The 23955-nt window shown below is 44.5% G+C and overlaps 2 protein-coding genes across 4 annotated transcripts; one reads left to right on the top strand and one right to left on the bottom strand.

Annotated features, from left to right (window-relative positions):
• Positions 1-84: 84 nt before the first annotated feature.
• zdhhc4 (zinc finger DHHC-type palmitoyltransferase 4) lies at positions 85-2455 on the bottom strand. 3 transcript variants are annotated; one of them, XM_057037704.1, is made up of 7 exons: positions 2315-2455; positions 1918-2055; positions 1738-1811; positions 1476-1654; positions 1202-1327; positions 853-1097; positions 85-761 (listed from the first exon to the last, which is right to left on the bottom strand). In XM_057037704.1, the coding sequence occupies exons 2-7, from the start codon at positions 2038-2040 to the stop codon at positions 465-467; spliced, it is 1044 nt and encodes a 347-aa protein (XP_056893684.1). In that variant the 5' UTR covers positions 2041-2055; positions 2315-2455; the 3' UTR covers positions 85-464. The 3 variants fall into 3 exon arrangements, with proteins under 3 accessions (XP_056893684.1, XP_056893678.1, XP_056893694.1); XM_057037698.1 differs by having other exon boundaries at positions 2183-2443; XM_057037714.1 differs by lacking the exon at positions 2315-2455 and having other exon boundaries at positions 1907-1970.
• Positions 2456-4170: 1715 nt separating this feature from the next.
• Positions 4171-23915, top strand: grid2ipb (glutamate receptor, ionotropic, delta 2 (Grid2) interacting protein, b). Its single transcript, XM_057041794.1, is given in 26 exon segments — positions 4171-4685; positions 5264-5517; positions 5697-6026; positions 6253-6407; positions 11198-11470; positions 12758-12843; positions 14143-14212; positions 15117-15269; positions 15483-15638; positions 16135-16286; positions 16561-16695; positions 17612-17697; positions 17951-18101; positions 18333-18634; positions 18896-19607; positions 19722-19765; positions 19768-19893; positions 20212-20299; positions 20584-20673; positions 20922-21118; positions 21193-21348; positions 21416-21502; positions 21583-21712; positions 21805-21923; positions 22033-22197; positions 22295-23915. Coding segments are annotated over 26 exon segments (4374 nt in total). The 5' UTR covers positions 4171-4600; the 3' UTR covers positions 22367-23915.
• The last annotated feature ends 40 nt before the right edge of the window (positions 23916-23955 follow it).

Raw genomic sequence — 23955 nt, forward strand, 5'->3', positions numbered from 1 at the left:
TCTTATCAATTTGTGTTGATTCAAATTGCGTAAGTAGAAGAAAAAAAAACATACAAGTACGTTTAAAAGGATAGACGTAATAGCTTGTGTAACAAAATGGAGTGAATTTTATTAGTGTGTATGCCATTTTATTAAAAAAATAAAGTTGCACATGTTGACCCACTCGCAAAAAGAAATTATAAACCTGTACTTAGTAAATAAATGCTGATATTGAATTTTTGTAAGTCATCTTGCATTGTCTGTATGTGTCAAATAGGGCATCTAATGCTTATGGCTGTAAACATTTAATCAGCAGACAACGACCATACAAGGATTATTAGAAGTTTGCTGGCAGTGTTATCAATATGTGACACCATTTGGGTGATAAACAAAAAAGGTTGAAAAAGAATAATAGCCAGAATCTTCGGTCCATTATTGATAAATAAATCTCATGAGATGTATAGTAAATGCAACACAGTCTTTGTTCATTTGTCTTTTTTCTGAGTAGGTTGTGGAGGAAAGAAAATCTCTCCCAAGTTTCGGAGAAGTCCTCTGCTGTAGTAATATCGTTTGGAGTGGTCTGGTGCTGGGTTACACAAGCGATCTGCTGTAGCCGGGTGACAGTGTTGACAGACGTAACCTCGGCTTTTATACCACTCGTTGGAGGTCTGGTTGATGACAGCCAGGAAGGTGTGGAAGAGGGCGTAACCGGCCAGCAGCAAGAAGACAAAGACCAGAAATCCCAACATGAAGACGATTCGAGGGAACGTCAGAAACAGATGCTGGAGGGATGAAAAGAAAATGAATCTTTAAGTTCATCAACATATAAAGAGAACTAACAGAACAACTAACATCAGCGGTACTTTATTTCACCTGTATCACAAACAGAGGCCCAGCCTGTTGCTTCTCTCCATAATCGTCTATATAGCTGGCCATTAAAAGCCCTGACCGCAGAACAGCATGAAGGAGCATCTCTCCTGTTAGTAAGGCGATGTCTCCCGCCATGGCACATACGCTGAAGAGGTATAGCAGGAAGTAACGCGTGTTCTGACCTCCGATGCAGTTATTCACCCAAATGCAGTGGTGATCAAAACGCATGACACATCTGTTGCAGACCCCTGAAAGACATGCAGATATGTGTGGTGAACACTTAATAAAGTAATGAGGTCAAATTTACTGTGCTGATTATCAATCACCACATGAAGAGAGCATCGGTCCTCACTGCAATGTTTAGATCGAGCTGGTTTTGCAAGGTGGCATGTAGGACAGTTGGCCCCGGGGTGAAACAGCCTTCTGTCATATGGGTAAGTGTGCAGCTGACCAGACATTTTCTTCTTTGTTACTGTGCCTGTTGGAGAGGGTCAATGAGGTTAGGGATAGCATGATTGTAATAAGAAATAGTCACCGTGCAACAAAACCAAAAATGAGTGGAGACCACATTGACAGCCATTAAATTTCTTCCTAAATAAGAAAAAAAAAAGTTAAGTGGGACCAACCTGGATCTCTAGTGATGCAGAGGTAAAAAAAGAAAGTCTTGATAGCCAACAAGATGTAAGGCACACACAGACTGAGCAGGCTTGTGTCCATCTCTCTGCAGAAGCCAAACACTTCATAGGTGAACTCTGCATACACAGCGATCTCCAGCAGAATATGCAGATAGATGAACGTGTTGCTCCTGCAATCAAGAACAAGGACAATGTGTAGGTGTCTGGCACAAAGATTAAAAGCCCAAATATAGGACATAACTCAACTATAGACCTTTGATGAAAAAATCTGTGTAAAGCCCGCTGTGACAACCTCCGGACCCATTGTGGCGTCAATGGAGCAGCAACCTGTGAAGAGGATATCACGCGTCAAGAGACTACTGGGAAAACGCTGGACAATGGCGCCACATAGTGTCGATCTTTGGTATTAAAGTCAAACTTACAACTTTCTTACCTTTCCAACAAACGTTGAGAGGGTAGTAAATGGTGTATGCTGCCGGCCCGAATATTTACAGACTAGTACTATACACATTAGCACCACTAGCACGTATATAGCAAAGAGAGTGAGGAAATCCATGATCCACTAGGGTTGCTTCAAAGACACAACACAACAGGTGTTTAAACAAACGCCCAATGAAAAGGTAGAAAGCCCTAACTGTATACTAATACGTAAATGTAACCCTATTAGTTTAGTCAGCTAGAATATCGCGAAGACTCACTTTCAGGTATTTCTAGAGCGCCACGGTTGAGTTATTGCGTTCAACGTTTAAGTTCGGAATAGCGCACTAACATTAGCGAATCGCTTCGCGCTTTTTCCACTTGCTAAAGTTACACTTGGTTTTCTCCATCACCTTCTTGTCGAAGTCGCTCGGACTAGGTTATGCCCTACGTAAACATGTCTGGGTTTGATCTTTTTAGTTATATCCACTAGCTTGTCCTGTGGTCCATAAACTTGCTACTTCCTTAGCATCCGGGCTAACAGGCGATGGGAGGTGCTTCCATGCGGAAGCTGACGTTCCTGCGAAGGGGAGGTGTCGAATCAAAAAAATACATTTTTTCCCATATTTACAACATGTACTGTTACTTAATTTTGGGTCCTATTTAAGTTATTGAAAATCAATCTGTAGTCATTTGCATTTCAGTCATTAGCAGACGTTTTTGTGAGAGCGACTTACAGTGAGAGACACGTTATTATGCAATAATATATCTGCTTTTTAGTGTATCCCTATGGATCATGCAAAGCGACATAACATATAAAAAGCATTTATTTGTTTTCTCCAGGAGTGCAGAGTACAGCAATGCCAACTGTGATTGTCAAATGAACACAGTAAAGTAGACTATTGAGGGTATGAACTAAAATGAAAACATCCAGTGCTGTAAGCTGTGCTGTGTTGTGTTCTCTTATTCCTCCTTTACTTCTGTCCAGTGCATCACACAATGAAGCAAACCATCACAAGACACCTGCAGGATCTGGTTGCCGACATGGCTCAACACTCATATTACTCCTCTCAATGTTGGAGTCAGGGCCGTTACTCTGGAGCACTTCTATGACAGCAGGTTAAAAAGGTATGACATTTGTTTATCATACTAGATTCCCATATTATGGGTTTTTTGCATTGAGTATTCTAAAAAGATAATTTTGAGATAGAGGAATGTAATCATTTAAAGGCCATTAATAAATACTGAACTACAAGTTTGGTTTGAAAAGAATCTCTATGGCTGTGTTATGAAATCTAAAACATCAAAATAAATATATTTCCTGAATACTTTTGCTGGTTGACTGAAAAATCAGTTTTAATTAGTAAATGATCTGTCTTATCTGTAGTGTAAGAGGAGAATTTCATTGACATGAGAATCATCTCTGTTTAATAATTCATTCAAAGTAGACTGTCTACTGGTGCTTTTCTGCTCATGACAGTTTGTTCTCCTGTAGCCTGAAGTTTTTCCCTGTACCTTCTCTTCAGTGGCTTTTACTATTAACGCATTCATTTGATCCCTTTTATTCAAGTAGTTTGGAATAATTGATTGGAATGTAAGTAATTAAGTAGCAGAAGTCATAGTTTTTGGTCCAATCAAGTCATTTCTGTGTTTTTTAATGTTTGAAATGGATCTTTAAAAGACCTTATATGCATAATCTTTATTTGATCATATAGAGTTTTTATATTCAGTTCAATCCATTTATCTAATTCTTATATTTCCCTATTCCCAATTCACAGTGAATGATTACATATTACTTAAAACACCCAGGCTACTGCTGTAATAGATCAAGTTATGGATTGGAAGGTGCAAAGGTCATTTTTACACATTTTTCTCTTCAATTATAAATGTCTGTTATTATAAGGGCCCTGCACATTTCACTGCCAACATTTGAAAATCCAAAAGGATTTTATTGATTTCTTTTGAATCTTATTTAAAATTCTTTCCTTGTCCTAAAGCTGCAGTGCTTTATCATGCATTCTGAGTCTTCACCTGTGTCAGTGAATGTAGTCACTAAAGGAGGGGAGCATCTATCCCCTCTGTAATAATGGCAGGTGTGGCAGAATCTTATAATCCCTCTAATCCAACAAGCTAAACTCTTCAATTGTCCTTGCTCCTCCTTCTTAGCGGACACACATAGAACCACATGGAATTCTAGGCACAAAGACACCTCGTTTGGCTTTGAGCAGGCTTTCTTACAGCACTGCAGAGTGATTCTGGGCCAGTCGCAGCCCCATGGAGAGCACACCTAGCTGAAAGGAGGAGGAGGAGGAGGAAAAAGACACACCGGTGTATTTATAGAAAAATGAGGCCTCACAATACCCTTTTTGGAGAGAGAATTATTAAGGAACCGAGGTGTGCGGGTGCATGCGTCCCAGTTTTCTGATTAACACTGTGCGAGTAGGCTGGCCTGAGGATGAATCAGGGATGCGACGCAGGACCAACTCCTTGATACACTCACAGGGAGACTGTGAGACTCACTTCGCTTGCAGACTCACCCTTTACTCATGTGGATGCTACCTGAAGAATGGGGCAATAATCTGAGTTTGTTGTCCCGGCAGTTTGGTTTTGGGTTGCCAGGGTAACCGCTGGGGAGTTTGAGGAGACAGACTGGAGGCACAGACTGCAGGCTGCAGGTCATCTGCTGTTTGAGAATCACAATGAAGAGGTTTTTGCAAAACAAAAAAGGCCGATACTCATTTCGGCAGAGCAAACGAGGCTCTCGATATCCAGCCAAAGATTTCTGTAAGTCTACTATTAGCTTTGCTGACTTTTAGACCATTGCAGCTATGGGGGCTGTAGAACACATCATTCAATTTGCAGAATTCTCTATTTCTTAGTGATGATAAAGTGTCACAAGCGGAGGATTTTCCTTTTCTGGTTGTTATTTGTTGGTATTTTACACCTGAATGGCACAGATAAGTTAACAATGGTGTGAGTTTGAGGGCAAAGCTTTTTTTCATTGACACAAATTAAGGTCACAATCTCTGTGACACCATCCTTTGATTGGCTGCTGTGACGGTGTGAACCAGGCCAGGGAGCTCTGAGTGTGCCACAGAGCATGTTAAAGGTGCACAAAGAGACAAGATAGACAGGAGCAGGGAGCTTCGAATCAAAGCTCTTTTTAATGGATTTGTAATGCAGATTGATTTGAATGTGTTGACCGCATTGGGTGAGTGTGGGTCTTTTTCTTCTTTAATATTATGTTGTATTATAATTTTATTAGTTTTACTGCTGAGATGCTCTAAAGCACAGCAAACTCTGTGAAAAACTCTTCAAAAAATTTCTTTCATCACCCTTCTTCCTGTTCTTTCTTGACCAAGTCCTCAACATGCCATCATCCAACCAGGGATGGCCCGAGGAGTTTGGGTTCCAGCTGGGGGGGCACGGACCCAGCTACATCCTGTCTGTGGAGGAGGGAAGCAGCGCCCACCTGGCAGGGTTGCAGGCCGGGGACCAAGTTCTGGAGATTGAGGGTCACAATGTGTCAAGTCTAGGTCCACAAGCTGTGATCGCTATTGCCCAGACTCAGAAGAACATCCCTCCCAGTATTGGAGTGGTGTCCCGTGTTCAGCAGGTCTGAATGAGTCACTCAATGCAAAGCCTTACTTTCAAATTCAATTTCAAGCAAATCTAAATAAAAACATGTATATTTTGCTACAAATCTTTTCTGTAGAAAAATGTCAATCTTGTATATACACTATGTCCTGATGATTGATTAAATGTTTCACGTTAATATTTTCTTCTACCTTCCAGATGGACATCACCCCGGGTCCGGATGGTCGTTTTGGTTTCACCATCGTGGGAGACTGCCCCCTACTGGTGGAGGACTGCTCAGCATGCTCTCCCGCTGGCCGTACTGGTCTGAGAGCTGGGGATTATGTCATGGAGGTCAACGGCATACCTGTCAGGCAACACGAGACAGCCGCAGCGCTGATCAAAGCCTCTCAGGGGAGGACACTCCGGTTAGGGGTGCTGTGTCTGGGCCCCAGGCAGAAACAGAGAATCAGCGTAGTAGACAGTCAGAGCGGAGAAGAAAATGTGAGGCTGGATCGTAAACATAAAGCTCTGGAATTCAACAGGAAGGTACTTTTTAATTCAACAGCAGTTTTTTTTTGTGAATTGATTATAAAAACTGTGATTTTTAATGGGGCCCGTTTCCCAGTTCACTCGCCCCGTAGCCAGCAATCACAAAACTAGCAGAGTTGTTTGGATGATTATGGTGTATTGTATCTCTTTGGATTGATCAGGCTTTGTCAGGCCAGATACAGGTACACCCAACCCTCTAACATCACTTTCTGATCTTAATCAGGTAGATCAGATTCTGGGCGATGAACCTGAAGTGAAAGAGAGGCTCTTTGGCGCGCTGAAGCAGTACGCAGGTGAAAAGAAGTTCGAATGGTTGGCCTCGGTTCTCCCTGACATACTCACCACTGAGGAGCATCGTCAGCTCATCTCTAGCATCAGGTATCATGTTCACGATTTGTGCAAATTTCCTCAAGCAGCCTCACATATTGTTACCCTGCACACGCTGCTACTTGTGTCCCGGGTTGTTGTTTTCGATTCACACTGAAAGTAAAATAATCTGCGGGGATTTAATTCATAATGAGCACCTAAACAGGCTTTTCCTGTTGTCCTGGTGGATTAAAGGGGAAGTGACAGCTGCCATTTCAGAGCCACAGTTTAGGTTTTTGTGGGCCCCATCTGCTGTCCTTGGGAAGAGGGGGCAAATCCATCACTCAAGTGTAATCGCTTCTTCAGTGGCAGGTTGAATTGACCGAATGATGCTGAGAATCATTGTAGCAAAAGAGGATGGACAATCTAAACAGATAAGACAGACTTAATGAATTACTATTATGCTGCTCTTTATCCCGCTGTCTTTCCCCTTCAAAGATTGGCTGCAAAACATGACAAACCATTCATTGAGCTCTGCAGTTGTCCTCCTGCCAAACAGACCAGACTCTCTCTCTAAACCCTAAATATGTCTAAAGACAGCTTGCACTTCAATTGCACAGGAGCCGCTCAGACCTATTGTTCTCTCACTACTCTGGCTTCTACCACTACTACGCTGCTCAGTACACTTTTAGGGGTATTCCTGGATCCTAAGAACACTTTCCAGCAGTGTGAAGTCAGTGATGAGGATGTTTCTGCAAGAAAGGGCTGGAAATATTGTCCAATAAGAGCCCCTTGTTAGTGTCTATATAATGGAGGGTACTACAAAACACTACTGATAACATAAACGCTGTCTGTGTTTTATACATCCTCTAGTCTTCACTCGTACCTCTATTTCCCCCTTCTTCTTTGCTCTTTTCTAATTATTCTGGTCGGAGTGTCTTCCTCCCCCGCTCTCCCTATCCCTCCCTCTCTCCCTCTCTCTCTCTCTCTGTTGTTTTCCCCAGATACTCTGTAATGACAGCCTTTCTGCCTCTCTCATGCACCAGGGTCCAACCATACTCTGTCTCCTCTTCCCTCCTCAGAGGGGCAGTGCTGAGGCAGTAGGTGTCACTGTTAGCCACTTTGCATTGAGGCTCAGTTTAGTTCATAGCTATGGGCGACAGCTAAATGATGAATTGTCTGGGGTAAGTACAGCTTTTCCATTTTCAACTGAGTTTAACACATGATTGAGGTTTCACACGTGTGTCTGCAGTTGCTTGTTTTGTGCAGGTTCTAGTGCAATGCTGCACACTGTTAGCTAAGTACACCTGGTGTGATCTTATGTACTGGTATACATAAGAAGGGAAGAGGCAACTGAGTCTCCTGAGAGATGTGTACTGTAATAAGGATGCTGGTGTCTGACATTTTCAGCTTTAGGATCCTTCACTCCATTGTTGTTACCAAGCTTTGCCATTCCTAAGCCTGTGATCTGTTATTTATCATCTCAAAAACATTTTCAGCAGTTTTTTTTTGGAGCTGTACTGAATGCTGCTAACACAATACTGTGCTTCTGTATCTTTTCCACCGAGATAAGTGGTGCTTCACTTTTACCATCTACAGTCTGACAGAATGTGCGAACGTGTGCGTTGGTGTGTTTTCTGCATGATTCTGAGCTGAATATTATTTTTCCTTTTTAAACGGTGTCTGGCTCTGTTGCATGGGTACTTCTGGTCTTTTCTGACCGCGTGACATCTTCCAGTATGTGAGCGTACGGTTTTGGAGCTCGGTTTGCCATTTTTGGCTAATGTTTTCTCCTCATTTGCTTTTACTGTGTGTGGTGTTCACACAGCTTTGTCTTTAATAGTCCTGATAATGAGGGTGTTTGATCTGAACTGGGGGAGGCAGCGGCGCCACTGGTTTGTTTCCTGTGCTGAGCAACAAACTGAGGCTCTTGAATGTCTTGCAAATTGTTTTATTAGAGAAAATGATGAGCACAGCACAGAAAGCCACACATTCACGGCAATGTTCACACATCTTGGTCAGTCACAGGTGGATCACACCATCATCTCAGAGAGGATAGACTGAGGACAAGACCCTCTGCTGATTTCCTGCAGCACAAGTGTTTTATCATTGAATGAGAGAGCACTGTTGCTCTCCTGTTGTTTGCACATGCTCATGGTCTCAAGCCTTTGACATTTAAGTCACGTGTGAACTCTCTATCTGAAACTGGTGGTTTTCTTCTTGTCATTCTTCCCTTTTTGAGAATTGTGTCCCAACTTCATGCTCGCTCCCTCCTACACAGTCCCCCGTCAGATAATTATAGATATCTATTCTTTATAAATGAGGTCAAATTACAGCTCTCACTTCATTTGTTAGAATTGAGGTGGAACTTTTTTTGGTGATGACTTGGCTCTTTCAACAGACGCCTGTCATATCGAGTGGATAAACATCTGCATTTCCGTATCTCAACTCTTTCTATCTGTCCTCCCCATTCTCCTCCTTCTCTGCCCAGCCGGCCATCAGCAGGAGCCCCCCCTCATATGAGCCTGGACCTGTCAAAGTTTTCTGTTAAAAAGGATTTTTTTTCTTTCCACTGTTGCTTGTTGGAGGCCCTGGATTCTCTAAAGCACCTAGATACATTTATGATTGTAACAGATGCTAGAGGCATGTCAAACTCAGTACTCAAGGGCCACGATCCTGCCGGGTTTAATATCCCACTGAATGCATTTTCAGCCTGGTAGGACAGAAAACCCGGCAGGATCGTGGCCCTTGAGGACTGGGTTTGACACATGTGCATGAATTTGACTTAAATCTGCTGATTCGGGAGGTAGGGAAGCACTGATCGCAGCTAGTGACGGCTGAATGCTGCTTCTTCATCCCTGTCAGACGTGTATTCATATCTCAACTTTGTCTGTTTTGATGGCCTTAAAGATCTTATTTACTGCTGCACTGCTGCTGCAAGTAACATAATCAAAGAAAAATACATATGATGCTCTGCTATTTGATAAACATCTCATTATATATTGAAATAATTTAATAATTCCATCATTGTAAATCAAGTAGTTTTCATTTTACACACATCATGCTGCACGATTCATATTTATATGTCTGTTTGGTAATAAATGTAGCATAAAACACAATACAGTTTTGGAAACATACTTAATAATAGTGGCTCATTGGCTTGTATTGGTAGATTGCATAACAGCACAAAATTAAAATGTTTAAAAATAGCCTTTAAACTGAGTGTTGGCATTGAGTTTAAGGAGATGAAATCAGCGATGTTCTAATTAGAGCCTCTGCACAGTTATAAGTGTCAGATAAGCTCTACACTCAGGCAATGCTGCAACCTTCAGGCTCCAGATGCAAATTTCATTTCATTATACAGCACAGGGCAGGAAGAGGGTTAGAGATGCTCCACATTTACCTGGGTGGCATTTAATTAAGGGCTTTAACAGCTCAACATTTTACAATAAACATTACTAATGCCTTAAGTTTGCTGTGTAGATGCTCTCCCTTCTTCTCCCCATCCCCCTTCTCCTTCTCCTCCTCCTCTCTGTACTACGAGTGTGTCCTAATTGCTTTATTTAGCTGCCAAAGTTGTTTTTATAGCCTTTAGTAGCCTCTTGTGGAGATGGTTTATTGTAGCTGTTATTGCTCTTTCGCGTTTTTGTCCTTGAGTTGTGGTGTTAATTACTCCACTGGTGCTACGTTTCACAGGCCATGTCACATCCAGTCTGCCCATGACTGATTTCTGTCATTAGCAGATCAACTGCAAACCCAACCGGCTGGTGTAGGTGGCGCGCAGAACGGTTGTTTGTGCAAAATTACATTTGGATTTGTCCCTTTGAGAGGATAAATCCTCTAAATTTACATTTGTTGGCGCATTAAAATCTTTCCACATTTAGCTCTGACTTGGGAAACCACTTTATTAATGAGGATATTATTGCTTTGCCCTTTTTATTCTCAATACAGGATTACAGATTGAGTAATTAAAGGAGACATCAGGTTAAATAACCATTACCATCAGTAGTAAAAATGCTAATGATGAGATAAGATAAACTTTAAAATATATTAATCCTGCATCTAGGAAATAACCTGAGATTTAGATATTGATACAATTTCCTAAATATGAACTAAGGGGACCTAAACACTGCGACCAGTGATACACCCAAAGATGAAAAGGACACTTGAGGTTTCAGATTCATTTAAAAAATCTCTATTTTATCATTTGAAATAAAGATTCATTGAGTGGATTTGTCAACTTGATTTGTCACATTTCCTGTCAGCTTCCTGCTTTGGGCTCATATGGACAGTGACACAGAGGTGAAGCGTGGACGGAAGTGATGGCGTGAGAGGGCGAGAATGAGATCCTTCTGATCGAAGCAGAGAGAGATAGCAAAGAAGAAATCCCGTGCTTGCTCACTCCCACATCTTTTTTTTCCCACTGCGTTCAGTCTGTGGTAGCTCACGCTGCAGCAGTGAGACCCCAGCAAGCAGCGAGTGACGCTGATGCTTCCTCGCCGTCTCTCTCCTCAGAGAAAGATCTTCTCTTTCAAGCTTCCATCCATCTCTTAGGAGACGGCAGAAAAATAACCTAATCTCTCCATCGAAAGCTTTTTTATTCCCTTTTGTCTTTAGTTCTATCCATCTTGAAGGTGGAAGCCTGTTGATTAAATTTGCTCTCCACTTTGAAGATTCCATCGAGTTGATCTGTACTTTTTTAAGCTGCCAGAATTGCTTCTGATGTGATCAAACTGGAATTCCAGGGTTCTTTCTCGTGGACCAGAGCTCCCTCTGTGATGCTTTTCCACCCTCTGTTTTAGTTGTGGACCGGAATCAATACTGTCCCTTTTCTTTTCCTCACATGCCACCATGTTTGCCAGAATATTCATTCCTAAGAAGCATCGGCAGCGCTTTGACGAGGCAGTATCCCAGAACGTGATCAACCGGCTCTGCCGCAGCAAGAGCATCAGCGAGCCGCAGGGCAGGATCCGGAGAAGTCGCAGCGAAGATCACTCAGATCGCAACCGCAGCTCCAAGCGGGCCAGTTCGGTCCCCAGAGATGGAGAAGCAGGTGGCAGGAGTGAGGCAGACAGAAGTGCACGGAAGTCCGTCGCGGGGATATCTGTGCATCCCCCCATCGGCCCCAACCAGAGGTGAGCGCATGTCTGACAGCATTTTTAAGAGCGATTGGTGAATTTCAATGTCTGACATCAAAAGATGAATTGAGAAGCCGCTATAAAAGTGACGCTGATAAACCTTACGATAGATGTTGTTACAAAACTGCACCTACAAAACTTTAAATCTGGATACATTCCAGGTGCAATTTCACACAAAGTTAGATCTCTGCCATGCGCAGCAATATAGATTGAGACTGTTCTGGTCCTCCGCCCAACAGCATGCTGGGTAAATGGCTGTCAGACAAATAACACAGTGCAGGATTGCAGGAGGGGGCAGAGAAATCCCTCACATCCACATTAGCCGGCTCACTAATTTCAGCCTTCCTCTGTTTGTGATTTTAAATGTAGTCACAAAGGTCTTTTAGTTAAATAATGCATTAACCCACAAAATGATAATTGAATGAAAATCAATCAGTGTTAACCTACTAATTCCAGTTCATCCTGCTTTAAACAAGATATCACATTTTGTCTCTATTAGCAATAATATTCCTGAAAAGTTCTGCTTCCAGAGTCAAAACAGTCTCCAGTTTGAACCATAAAGATGCGCACATCCACAAACATGATAAATACAGCCCCCAAAGTTCCCATCTGTATTTAGCTGATCTTATGTAACAGCCTGTACCCACGACAATCAAACAATAGATCTATGTTTTCCCTCATGTTCCTTTTTTGGTCTCCATTCCTGTTTACATATAGGGGCGCTGTGGCCTCGAGGCGTTTCCATGGCAACATGCTGCAGATAGATAGCAAAAGTGTCTTGTTTTTGATGTCACAAGAGGGTTGAGTGTGTTTTCCTCCTCTGGGTTGAATGAAGTGAATCAAAATGTTGAATCCTTTTGTTACATTGAATCATTTATGTCAGAATGAGATGAATAATAAAACATAGGAGTCAATCTGGGCGACGGAGCATTGAGACAGCACAGTTTGAACTATTTTGTTTTGAAACCGGGATCAATATTAGCTTAAATCAGAGGGTAGCAGGGAAGATGAGCATCACCCCACTCCAGGCACCCACCTACAGAGTGTGACGAAGGCAGCCATTTAAACAGCACCGAGGTTTGCATCACCATCACTGACTTTGGTCTGATGACGCAAAAATGATGGGCAGAATGCATATACACAACGCTGAACCCATAAAAAGGCAGAGACTCCGTCTTTGTCTAGAATTACTCAGTGTCATTATCCTGCATGTGGCAGTTCCATTACATTAATAAATAAAAGCTTCAGGAAAAGACTCAACCACTCAATTTTCTCTTTCTTCAGGATCATTCGCGTCTACAGAGGAAACAAGAGCTTCGGCTTCACGCTGCGGGGTCACGCTCCCGTCTCCATCGACTCTGTCATCCCAGGTACCGCCTCCTGATGCCTGTGTGTGTGTGTGTGTGTGTGTGTGTATGACATCTCTAAACAAATGTTGCTCTGTGTTGGCTGGTGAGGGAGGAGGTGTGAATGCTTTTTCTGTGGGTGAGCCTGTTTGCGGTGCCAGCCGCTGGGGGTTGAAGGTGATGGAGGAGGTGCCCTGTGCATGTGACTGTGAGTGTACCTGGAAGTGGATTTGTCTGAGTCACCAATCAATGTGAGGAGGAGAACACTCCGAACATTACGCCATTTATATTCAGAGATCCACGTTTCACTGAGGAAAGCCCTCATATCATTAGCATTACATCCCAATGCGCCCTGCATTTCCACTGCAGATGGCAGAGGTGGTTTGGTGTTGCTATTAATGTGATACTAATGGGATTAATGTGATATTAATGTGATGTGAGTCGTCAAAAAAATAAACGCGGAGAACAAGCCAGATTTAACGACTAATCATGAGATCGCACTAATACACTAGTTAAATAGCACCATGCCAAAAGATGCTGTCATTTAGTAATGTAGAAGTGAGCCTATTGAACCCAATGCTTCTTCAGGTCACTCTGTTTGTTGTGTGTTGCACCCTTGTACAAGAGAGGACATTTGGTATGATATGAAAGCCTTTTTGAATAGAACTGTGTGTATCAGTTTAGGTGAGCAAGTTCATTTGTTTTCTACAGACAAAAAGATGGTGTGAAGTTTCTTTTTGCAACACTGCGGCCAGTTCCTCTGTGGGGAGGAAGGTGTGCGTGCATTATGTGTGTATTTGGTGATGACGGCACCGTTCCCTCCCACAACCATCTCCCACCATTATGTTCCGAAGCGGACTGACTCAGTGGGCCTTATGGAGGTTGATATGGAGATGGTGGGGGCGGAGAGCGTGTCTCTCATCGTGATCTGTGCACAGATCCTGTGGCGTAGAGCCCATCGAAAGGCTTCCGAAAGCACCTAAATCCAGAGAGACTGTTGGTGAAGCAACTTTGAGCGACATCCGTTGTAATGAAAATCCATCAGTGCGATGACAGATGAGGAGGCGAGGGTGGGCCACTGCAGTCAGGACAGATTCCAGCGGAGATGTTTTGACAGTCGCGTTTCCTTATGTAACACAATTCATCACCGTCGCCTCATCTGTTCATGGGCTTCGTTGGGATCAGTAAACAGGTTGACAGTTTCAGATTAGTCACCATCCTTCAGTGTTGTACCGTCTGTTCTGTGCACCCTGTGCGCTGCCAAGTTCTGCTTTGTTATTCGAGCTGAGTTGTGATTTTCTGCCATCATTGTTTCCCTCTCAGATAGCCCCGCTGAGGAATGTGGACTGAAACCAGGTGACCGGATCCTTTTCCTCAATGGGCTGGACATGAGGTGTGTTTTTTAATGGAAAATATTCTTCTTGCTAATCTTAGCACTGGTGGTTGCAGTAGTATTTTGTTTTTGCCAATTGGGTTGTTCAGTGGTATATTTTGAGGCTGTTTTTTCAGCAGCCATCTGCTCTCACTATGAAGATTGTTTTCGTGCCAGCTGATCCGTCACTGAATACCTGAAGCTATGATTTTTTTACTTTAAGAGTTTCTCTTTTGGAACTTTCTGAGCAGCATGTCATACGTTAAAGCATCTTAGCTTTGCTAAGTTTACAATTTCCACATATTTTGTTTGGTTTTTGCTTAACTGACTAAATATCCTGTTAGGTATTTCACCCCTAGAGGGTTAAGTTCATTTAAACTGTTGCAAAGATGGAGACTAGATTTATTGTAGTCTTTCTTCCCAGTTTTGCCTCCAGATTTTCCACCGGAAGAATGTTCTGTTGTTGGTGACGGTGCACGTGAATGCGCCTCTATGCAAACAGAACTTTTCTTGTAGGAGTTGGTCAGCATAATTTTGTGTACTTTGAAAGCTTCTTGACCTTCTCCTTCTAGATTTGTGTTTAGAGAGTGAGCGTGGGCGTGCAGATGAAAACTTTGCCGTGCGTTGAAATGTAACTGAATTTCACGCAAACGCAATTTCCAGTCACGTGAAGGAACGGCTTTGCTCATTCTGCCACCCTAAACCCCACATCAAAGAAGAATCACAGCCCTCTCCAGATTTATTGATGTGTTTGATACTGTATCGTTTTTATTTTCTTCCTCTTAAGCTGTTGGAAGGAAAACATCATTTTTCCCCCCGAAGGAAAATCCAATATAATTTTTTTTCCAAAGAGAAAATTATACATTCGTAATGTTGGATTTTAGGACTTTAGTCTAAAAGCTGACCAATTCTGTCGTTTATGTAGAAACTGCTCCCACGAGAAGGTGGTGTCCATGCTGCAGGGCAGTGGGGCGATGCCCACACTGGTGGTAGAGGAGGGACCATCTGATTACTCCTCCGACCCGACAGATGTAGAAGACTCGCCGAGCCCTGCGCCCACCACATTACCACGCTCCAGGTGAAGTGACGGGCTTCTTTATCTATCTGCTCATCCTAATCTGATGCTTGTTCCTGCTGAGATCACTGAGGCATTAAAGAAATTCCTAGAGGGTGCATACCAAAACTTAGAACTAAATTGAGCCATGCTAAGCAGCACAGAGCCACCATCTTTGCACATTTGTGGTCCAAGGGGGTCATTTGAGGTGTGAATATCCGATCTTGGGTCATGCAGGTCACCAGCACTCAGCTCTCTGCAGTGGGTGGCAGAAATCCTTCCACCAAGCATCAAAGTCCACGGCCGCACTTTTGGCCAGCAGCTGGAGCACCTGTTGACCATCCAGGAGAGGTACACCGTCTGCAAAGCCCTGGAGACCTTCTTCCAGCACAGGTCAGTGCCATGAAGAGTCAGCCCTCACTCTGGTAAAGATGATCTGTTGCCTAGGAAACTGTTTAACGTGCTCTGTACAATCTGCACTGCTATGGGTGCGAATGATGGGAAGGATCGAGAAGAAGAATGATGACAACGAAGAAAAGCAAGTGAGGAAACAAATATTTGCAGCCAAGCAGGGAGATTTTTCCTCTGAACTGGCACTGATATTATTTCTTGACGGGCTGATTTGGAGGGGGATGGATGCGGCTCTTCAGATGATGAAAACACGTGATGCTGCAAGATTATAAAATCTGATTCGTGCTGTATGTTTCGGTACTACGAAGGCCAGAGACGGGATTCTAAACATAAGCGACATTCCCCTCATCTTCCCACTCAGCTGTAATCTTTTTCATCCTGAATCTGAATCTGCATATTTACAGCTCAAACCGGTTACCCTGGCAGCCCGCAGGGTAAGTTATGAAGAGAATGATGTTCCTATGTATGCTGTTTACAGGAACGTGGACACTTTGATAGTAGACGTGTTTCCTGTGTTGGATACGCCGGCGAAGCAGCTGATCTGGCAGTTCATCTACCAGCTACTGACCTACGACGAACAGGAGCGCTGCAAGAACAAGCTGTCGCGCTTCCTTGGCTTCAAGAGCAGCGGTGAGCCAAATGATCCGCAGCTCTTTTTGAGTTTTTTAGGTTTCTACAGCTGCATGCCCTCTGTTGTTTTTCTCTTTTAACCCCTCAGGTTTTTGGTTTTGAGTTTTCTTTTGGTTTATAGTCCAAACAGCTAATTTATTGACCGAGATAATTATCGGATTAATTAGAAGGACAGCTTCATTCATTGTTATTGAAGTTAGAAATCCTTATTTTCAGCTGCGACAGAGGAAATATCAGTAATAACCGGTCCTCGGGGCTTGTGTGTGATTTGTAGCGGTTTTGGAACCCGACGTTGGTCTGGAGCACCACCGGCGAAGCAGCTCCGTGCGAGTGAGCGGAACCTCGTACCGCGGATGCATCCGAGAGAGAAGCTCCGATGACTGCATCATCGGGACTCACCTGGGAATGGGTACGCCAGGGAAACAGTTATCCAGTTTATCTTTTGGTGGCAGAAATCACTAATTCTATCTATTCCTCATTTATAAAGGAGAGATTTTATTAGGTATGCCTCCACTCCACATTCCGTTTTCTCCTTCTATCCTGCAACAGGAGCTTACCTCAATTTTCGGGAAATGATGCAAGTTCCCAGGAATAAAAAGAAATATCAAATACAGTAAATCAAAATAGAAGAAAAACACTCAGGGGCTCTGATATATCATATGTACCCAGCAGTTGTGACCAAGAAAATCTCTCCAGAACTATTTATAGCTCCAGAATCAGACTTGATAAAGAAATACAGGAACATGAGTAGACTGCTAAGATCCAGCTGCTAAGAAACAAGTCTCAGGAAGTCTGAAAACAGCCTGCTAATTGAAACATCATACAACCTCAACTGTCTTCTGAAAGCATCTAAAACATTCTTATCAGTGATAAGGATGGCTCCTCTTACTACACCGCTGCTGTCCAGCTGCTGCATGCAGAAGCACCTAAAAGATCATAAATGGCAATAAACCTTGTGATTCAGCAGCCTCAGGAATGCTTTGTCCATCCGCCTGCATTCTGAGCTTAAAATCAGGCTTCCAAAATACCTGAATTTTGACAGCTTTTGAAACGACATAATTTTAAGGACACATGTCCATTACTGGTTCATCTGTGGCTCCATGTCTCCAAGGCCTTAGCTCTGAATAGCATACACCCAGGAGTGAATTTTTATGTTAAACTTCAGCTGAAGGCTGTTTGAGACATGGGGCTTCCATTTTCACGGCTAACTCCTCCAGACCCCAGGCTTTTGCTTTACGCTGCTCCTGTTGTGCTCTGCTCCATCCTCTCTCAGCTCTGTTGGGGGTGGATGGAAGGAGGTCACTGTCATTGTTATTGTGCTTTAGGAATTCATGTGGATGAATCTGGGAATCCAGAGGAGAGGCAATCAGGTGATGGAACCTCCTTCCCCGAGTCTCCAGACCTCAGTCATGTAGGTACAACAGCAGCTTTTCAGCACCTCGCTAATCAGTCAATGGTAAACTTAATGCTATTTGCGTTATGTTTGCTGTCTGATCACATCATTTTGAAGGTCTGCTCACATGTTCTGCAGTTACGGTTGTGGCCATAGATCAGAACATGATGGCAGGAAACTAGAACCAGAACTCTTTGAAGCAGCAGACTTTCAAAGTAGATGTTACGCTGCAGTTGTGTTGCTAACAAGCTCATCGCCCTCCGCCCTGTAGATTACAGGTGTGTACACAGAGCTGGAGAACGTGTACGCAGGAAAGGGCACGTCGCCGCTGCTGGGCGGCACCTCGGCAGAGCCAGAGGTCGGGGGACAGACCGAAGCCTACGGGCGCTGTCTCTCCCCCCTCACCCTCCCCCCTCTCACAGGTACACACACCATGTGCACATGCTTGCAGACAAGATGTAAAAGCCGAGAAAAGTCCGGGCTTGTGTCACGTGATGCCATGTTTGTGTCAAGTCAGTCAAATTTGTGATTCGAGTCGACTCTCCTCTTCTCACATGGTCACATCGGTCTAGAAAGGAATTAAAGACGGGAACGCCGGGAGCATTGAAGAGTGGAAATCCACATGCACCATCAACAGACTTATTTTATTGCAGGTAACCGTAAATCAGGCCTGACCCTGTCCTGGAAGGAACCTCTCCCCACTCCAGTGTATGAGATCCGTCACCAGAGCAGCGTGGACTCGAACCCCTACGTCAGCTTGGAAAGCCCCCCGGCCTCCCCTCAGCTCTCGGACGGTGCTCCAAACTCCCTGAGCCGCCGCAAGAAGCTGTTCACTTTCTCTCGCCCGCTTCGCAGCCGGGACACCGACAAATTCCTGGACGCGCTGAGCGAGCAGCTGGGCCACCGGGTCACCCTGGGCGATGATTTCAAGCCTGGGGAGAACGACTACGAGGAGGTGAGGATGTCATTGGAGATGTAAATGTGTGTGACAACTGTAATAAAAACCAAATAATCTCACATTTGAAATAATCAGAGCAGGTCTCACATGGTTGCCAAAGTGGTTGTCATAGTTTCAGAAGGATATTTGCTAAATTTATCCTCCTCCGGCTTGTCTTGAGTAATGCCCCTAAAGTTTCTCATGATGAAATAAGTATAAAAAGTAATATTCCAGCAGTAAATACTCGTCACTTTAAATCGTGGAGTCTTCTCTCTGCAGATGAGTTTCCATGAGGACCAGGGGATGGCCTTCATGCCACGGCAGCTTAGCAGTGGCAGCAGTGAGGACCACAGCAGCAGCGACGAAGCCTCCTCTCCCGGCTACTCCTCCGGCTCTGATCACATACCACCACCTCCTGCACAGAGCCCCCCACCGCCCCCAACTTTCCAGACTCTGATACCGCCCCCTGTTCAGTTCACAGACCCCCTTCCACCGGTCCGCTTCTCCCCCGAGCATGTCCCTCGCAGCCGGATGCCCTTCCAACCCCACCATCCTATCATCCCTCCTCCCCCGCCCCCTCCGAGGACCCTCCTAACCAGCCGCTCGCCCCTGCACAAAGCACTTTCCACCACAGACGAAGCCCAGACCCCTCACAAATGCTTCCAGACCACCTCCACCCGCCTCTCACACTTCAACACCACCACCACCATCTTCCGCTCCTCGCGCCCGAGCTACCTCCCCCGGCAGCTCAGCCAGCCCCAGCCCGTCCGCCAGCTCTCGCCGCAGCCCTCCCCTCAGCCACTGAGACCGAGCCAGCTGGTCCTGCAGAGGCACCACCAGCTCCACCACCAACACAGCTACCAGGGCCCGTTGCCGTCATCACTGCAGGATCCCAGCCCCACCCAGACGGCAGAATCTCACTCCGCCCTCCCTGGTCACACGACGACCTACGAACCCCCACAACAGGACCAGCAGGTGACATCTGCATTCAGTTATTTATAATTATATAGCAGCTCTTTATAATTTGGAGGCAGGGACGTATAAGAAAACCTGAAAGACTTTGAAGACAACCCGTCTATGATGAATTTAAGTTACGTAACAGCAGATGCGCATGTATTTATTACCCAGGTGCCGCCGCCGCCGCCGCCACCCCTCTGCCTCCGCCTTGTGATCCACCCCCTCTGCCCAAATCAGACGGTCAGGCTTCAGACCACATGAGCGTGAAGAGGCTGCGCTGGGAGCAGGTGGAGAACTCTGAGGGAACAATCTGGGGTCAGGTGAGCTGCGCGCCGGAGTCCGAACTTTTCGTGTAAAGTTGATCATATTTCTGTCCCGTGACCACAGTAAACAATGACTTGTGAATTCCCCCACCTGTTCTCACTCCTACACCCGCGAACGGCCTACTCATGCTCTGTTGGGCCTCCAATGAGTCATCGGACTTTAAAAACAGATCTCATCTGTGACTTTTTTTGCACCGATGTGCCCTATGTCTCCCAACCCGTCAGACACAGAGAATCTTTTTTTGTGAACAGCTGACGTGTGTTTACAAAGCCTCCGCTGTGTCTGTGTTCTGAGCACGTTGTCTCCATGTTTAGCTTGGAGAAGATTCCGACTACGACAAGCTGACCGACATGGTGAAGTACTTGGACCTTGATCTTCACTTCGGAACTCAGCGTAGATCCAGTAAGGAAACATGTGATTGTCATTTGTCTCACTGCATTATCAGATTCTTTCGTACACTCCACCCTTCATGTTAAAAGACACCCTCCCGTTAAATATGAAGTTGTTATTAATGTGTCTGTTCTGCTTGTACCTTCACAGTTATGACCATTCATCTGTTCATCACATCAGTTCTCCATAAGGCACCATTACCTGTGTGTGTGTGTGTGTTGGTGTGTGTGTGTGTGTGTGTGCTGATCCCTGGTGCCTGGAGAACAAGTCACTAAACTACTTGTTAAAATGATCAGTCTCTCCTCCAGAGCCAGCCTTTCTGCCAGACAGTTTGAAGAAGAGAGACGTGGTGGAGATCCTGTCCCATAAGAAAGCCTACAATGCCTGTGAGTACATCTTCCTATCATTGTCAGGACTCACACTTCTTTCCTTATCCCTTTACCCCAGCCACCAAACAATTCCGACTGGTAATAATTCCACATAATAGGAAATGCCTTTAGTAATGGATTGTGTACCAGGATATGGAGCTGGAGCCCAGAACCTTCTGGCCATGAGACAAGAGTCAACAAGTTCCCAATGGGGGCGTTTCCCCACCCTTCGCTAACATCTTCCCCTGCTCTCTTCCCCTCCGCAGCCATCCTCATCGCCCATCTGAAGCTCTCCGCCAGCGAGCTGCGTCAGATCTTGATGAAGATGACCACGGACAGGCTGGAGCCCGCTCACGTTAAACAGCTGCTGCTCTACGCCCCCAACGACGACGAGGTCAAACAGTACGAGCAGTTTGAGCAGGACCCGGCCAAGCTGAGCGAGCCCGACCAGTTCATCTTCCAGGTAAACGCAGAGGAGCATAGAAAACGCCCAAAGGTGGCGCGATCTGAAGATGACGGCCATTTTGCACCTTTCAGATGCTGATGGTGCCCGAGTACAAGATCCGGCTGCGCAGCCTCCACTTCAAGATGACGCTGCAGGAGAAGATGGAGGAGATGAAGGTGGCCTACGATTACATTTACAAAGCGTCAGTGGAGCTGAGGAGCAGCAAGAAGCTAGCTAAAATCCTGGAGGTAAACAGTTAAAGCAGCCAACACACTTCCGTTTCCAAGCTGTTGTTAAGCAGGTTGTTGCCCACAGTTTGTACTTGCAATGGGGAATTATCTGAACAACGGTCAGCCCAAGAGCAACAGGACAACCAGCTTTAAGATCAACTTTCTGAATGAGGTGCGACATTAAAACCAGGGAAGTGTGAGCGCCCCCTTAACGCTCACTGCTATGCTGACCGGCCTTTTCTTCTCTCACAGCTGGGTACAACGAAAACGGTCGACGGGAAATCCACTTTTCTGCACATCCTGGCCAAATCTCTTTACCAACACTTTCCGGAGCTGCTCAACTTTTCCAGAGACCTGACAACAGTGCCTCTGGCAGCCAAGGGTACGATGATGTTGGGATGCACAGCATGAAACATTGTTGAAACCTTCACCTTGTTAAGAAATTTTGAAATGACTAAAGAAAACCCTGTACAGTGAACCAGAGAGCCGTCACGTCAGAGCTGAGTGACATTCAGTCCATCATCCAGGAAATCAGGACAGCCTGTCTAAAGATCCCACCCACCTCTGAGGACCACTTTGCTTCCATCATGAGCGTATGATATCATCAACACAACCTAAAACTATTTCTGAGTAACTTAGCAAATGAATGGCACTTCTACAAGATGATGGCGGGTAGGCTGATCGTTTGTGCTCCACCTGCAGAGCTTCCTGGAGAACAGTCACCCTGCAATCCAGTCCTTGGAGTCCCTGCAGGCCAGAGCGATGGAGGAGTTCTTCAAGGTGGCCTCCTACTTCGGAGAGGATGGCAAGTCCACCAGAACAGAGGCGTTCTTCGCCATCTTCACCGAGTTCATATCCAAGTTCGAGGTGAGCTTTTTCAGAACTACACTTTTTTTTTTTTTTTTTTAAAGTCTCGTTAGTGTTTGTATGGATTATTGGAGGTTGTGCGTTTTCCCTCTTGCAGAGAGCGCTGAGTGACACCCAGTCTCCAGAAAACCCCAGAAGCCCGGGGCTGGCGTCCCCTCTGGCCTGGTAGATGCGAAATGAAAGCAGGTGGATGAATGTCAGACCAACTCTGCTCTCCACAACCAAAGTGCCAAAGTCAAACACACACACACGCACGCAAACACGCCCACACCAGTGGGAACAGAGGCCACATCATGTATAGCAAGCGCGATGGAAGCACACTGTATCTGTAGATAACCACAACATTGGTGCCCGGCCTACAGCACTGCCGACATTTCAGCACCAGTGAGGTGCCCACAGCTCCAACAAACTCGTGTTTTCATGATTTACAGCTCATTTTTAATGCACGTTATTCACAAATACTGCAGCAAAATAAGAACCACCGGCGTGAACATTCAGAGATCACTTGTTTGATATAGGTGAAAAAAAGTTTATATTTTCTAACAGATTATATATGAAGCTGTAAAAGTGATGTGTAGATGCAGGGTGCTGACGTCAGCAGCGCGAAGCGGTGACTGACAGCAGTCAGCTGCACAGAACGGTTCAAAAATGGTGCGTTCACGTCCTCTCATACAGCTCATTGGATTTCAAATGAGAAAAGTTTTTGATGGTATATATCTAAATGTCTGAACATTCCTAAATAATCTTCAGCACATGAACACAACACAAGCACACTCAAAATTACCGGTAGTAATATTACTTAGTTCGACCAAATAAAGGTTCAAAGAAGCAACGTTATCTATTCAATGTGGCCATTAGGAAGGTCTAAAAATATCAAATCAGTGGGAGTAGTACGATGATTCATTTAACTGTGATTTTATTTCAATTATTTTAACCATTGACATGGTCTGGGCTGTTTTTGACTTCACCAGGCTTCCATTCACCATGTTTTAACACATTCCACAATAATATCTCAACTCCCATTAGAGGTTTAGATTTTTAAATTAAATGTAACTTATTTATTAAGGTTATGGATTTTTGTCGCCATGGTGATGGTGAACACTTGCTGAAATGTAACGGGGAAGACTTGCAGTGTATTTGAACCATTTTCCTGGTGAAGGGAGGTTTCACCTCACTGCTGAATCCATGTTTTGTACATCAAATGCATGTGGGGGAAAGCATCCTACTGTAAATGGAAATTTTCTGCTTTTCTGGTTGTCATGGTGACATCATGACTCATCTACAGTAACTGTGTTGTATTATGTGGATGAACTTGTACATTTTACCATTTTGGCTATGCACCGCTCATCTCTTCTGTATTATATTTGATGCTCGTGTGTCTTCGTTTTCCTTAATTTTGAACCGTCCTCAACAGTTTTTCTATATTCTTGATGCGCAGCTGTAGTGAACCAGACGAGGTGACTGCGATCACATTAAAAAGCCATCCAGGCTGCTGTTCCCTCACGTAGCTTAAGTGTTTCTCGTCTAGGATCACATGCATGTCGTTGCCGTGGTTTTTAAGATGTGCAGCTAGTAGCATCTACCCTCCCTGAATATTTAAAAAAAATAATAATAATAAAGTTGATTGCCTACATGCAAACTTTTGTTTTCACATGAGATATTGTGAATGTTTTGGTTCAATCATTGACCTAAAAAAATTAAAATTGTGGATTCCTAAACAGTGTTTGAAAGTCACCTCATTTTGGCTTTTAATAATTT

Source organism: Takifugu flavidus, chromosome 1 (genome assembly GCF_003711565.1).
Source record: "Takifugu flavidus isolate HTHZ2018 chromosome 1, ASM371156v2, whole genome shotgun sequence".
In the NCBI taxonomy this organism is placed as follows: Eukaryota; Metazoa; Chordata; class Actinopteri; order Tetraodontiformes; family Tetraodontidae; genus Takifugu; species Takifugu flavidus.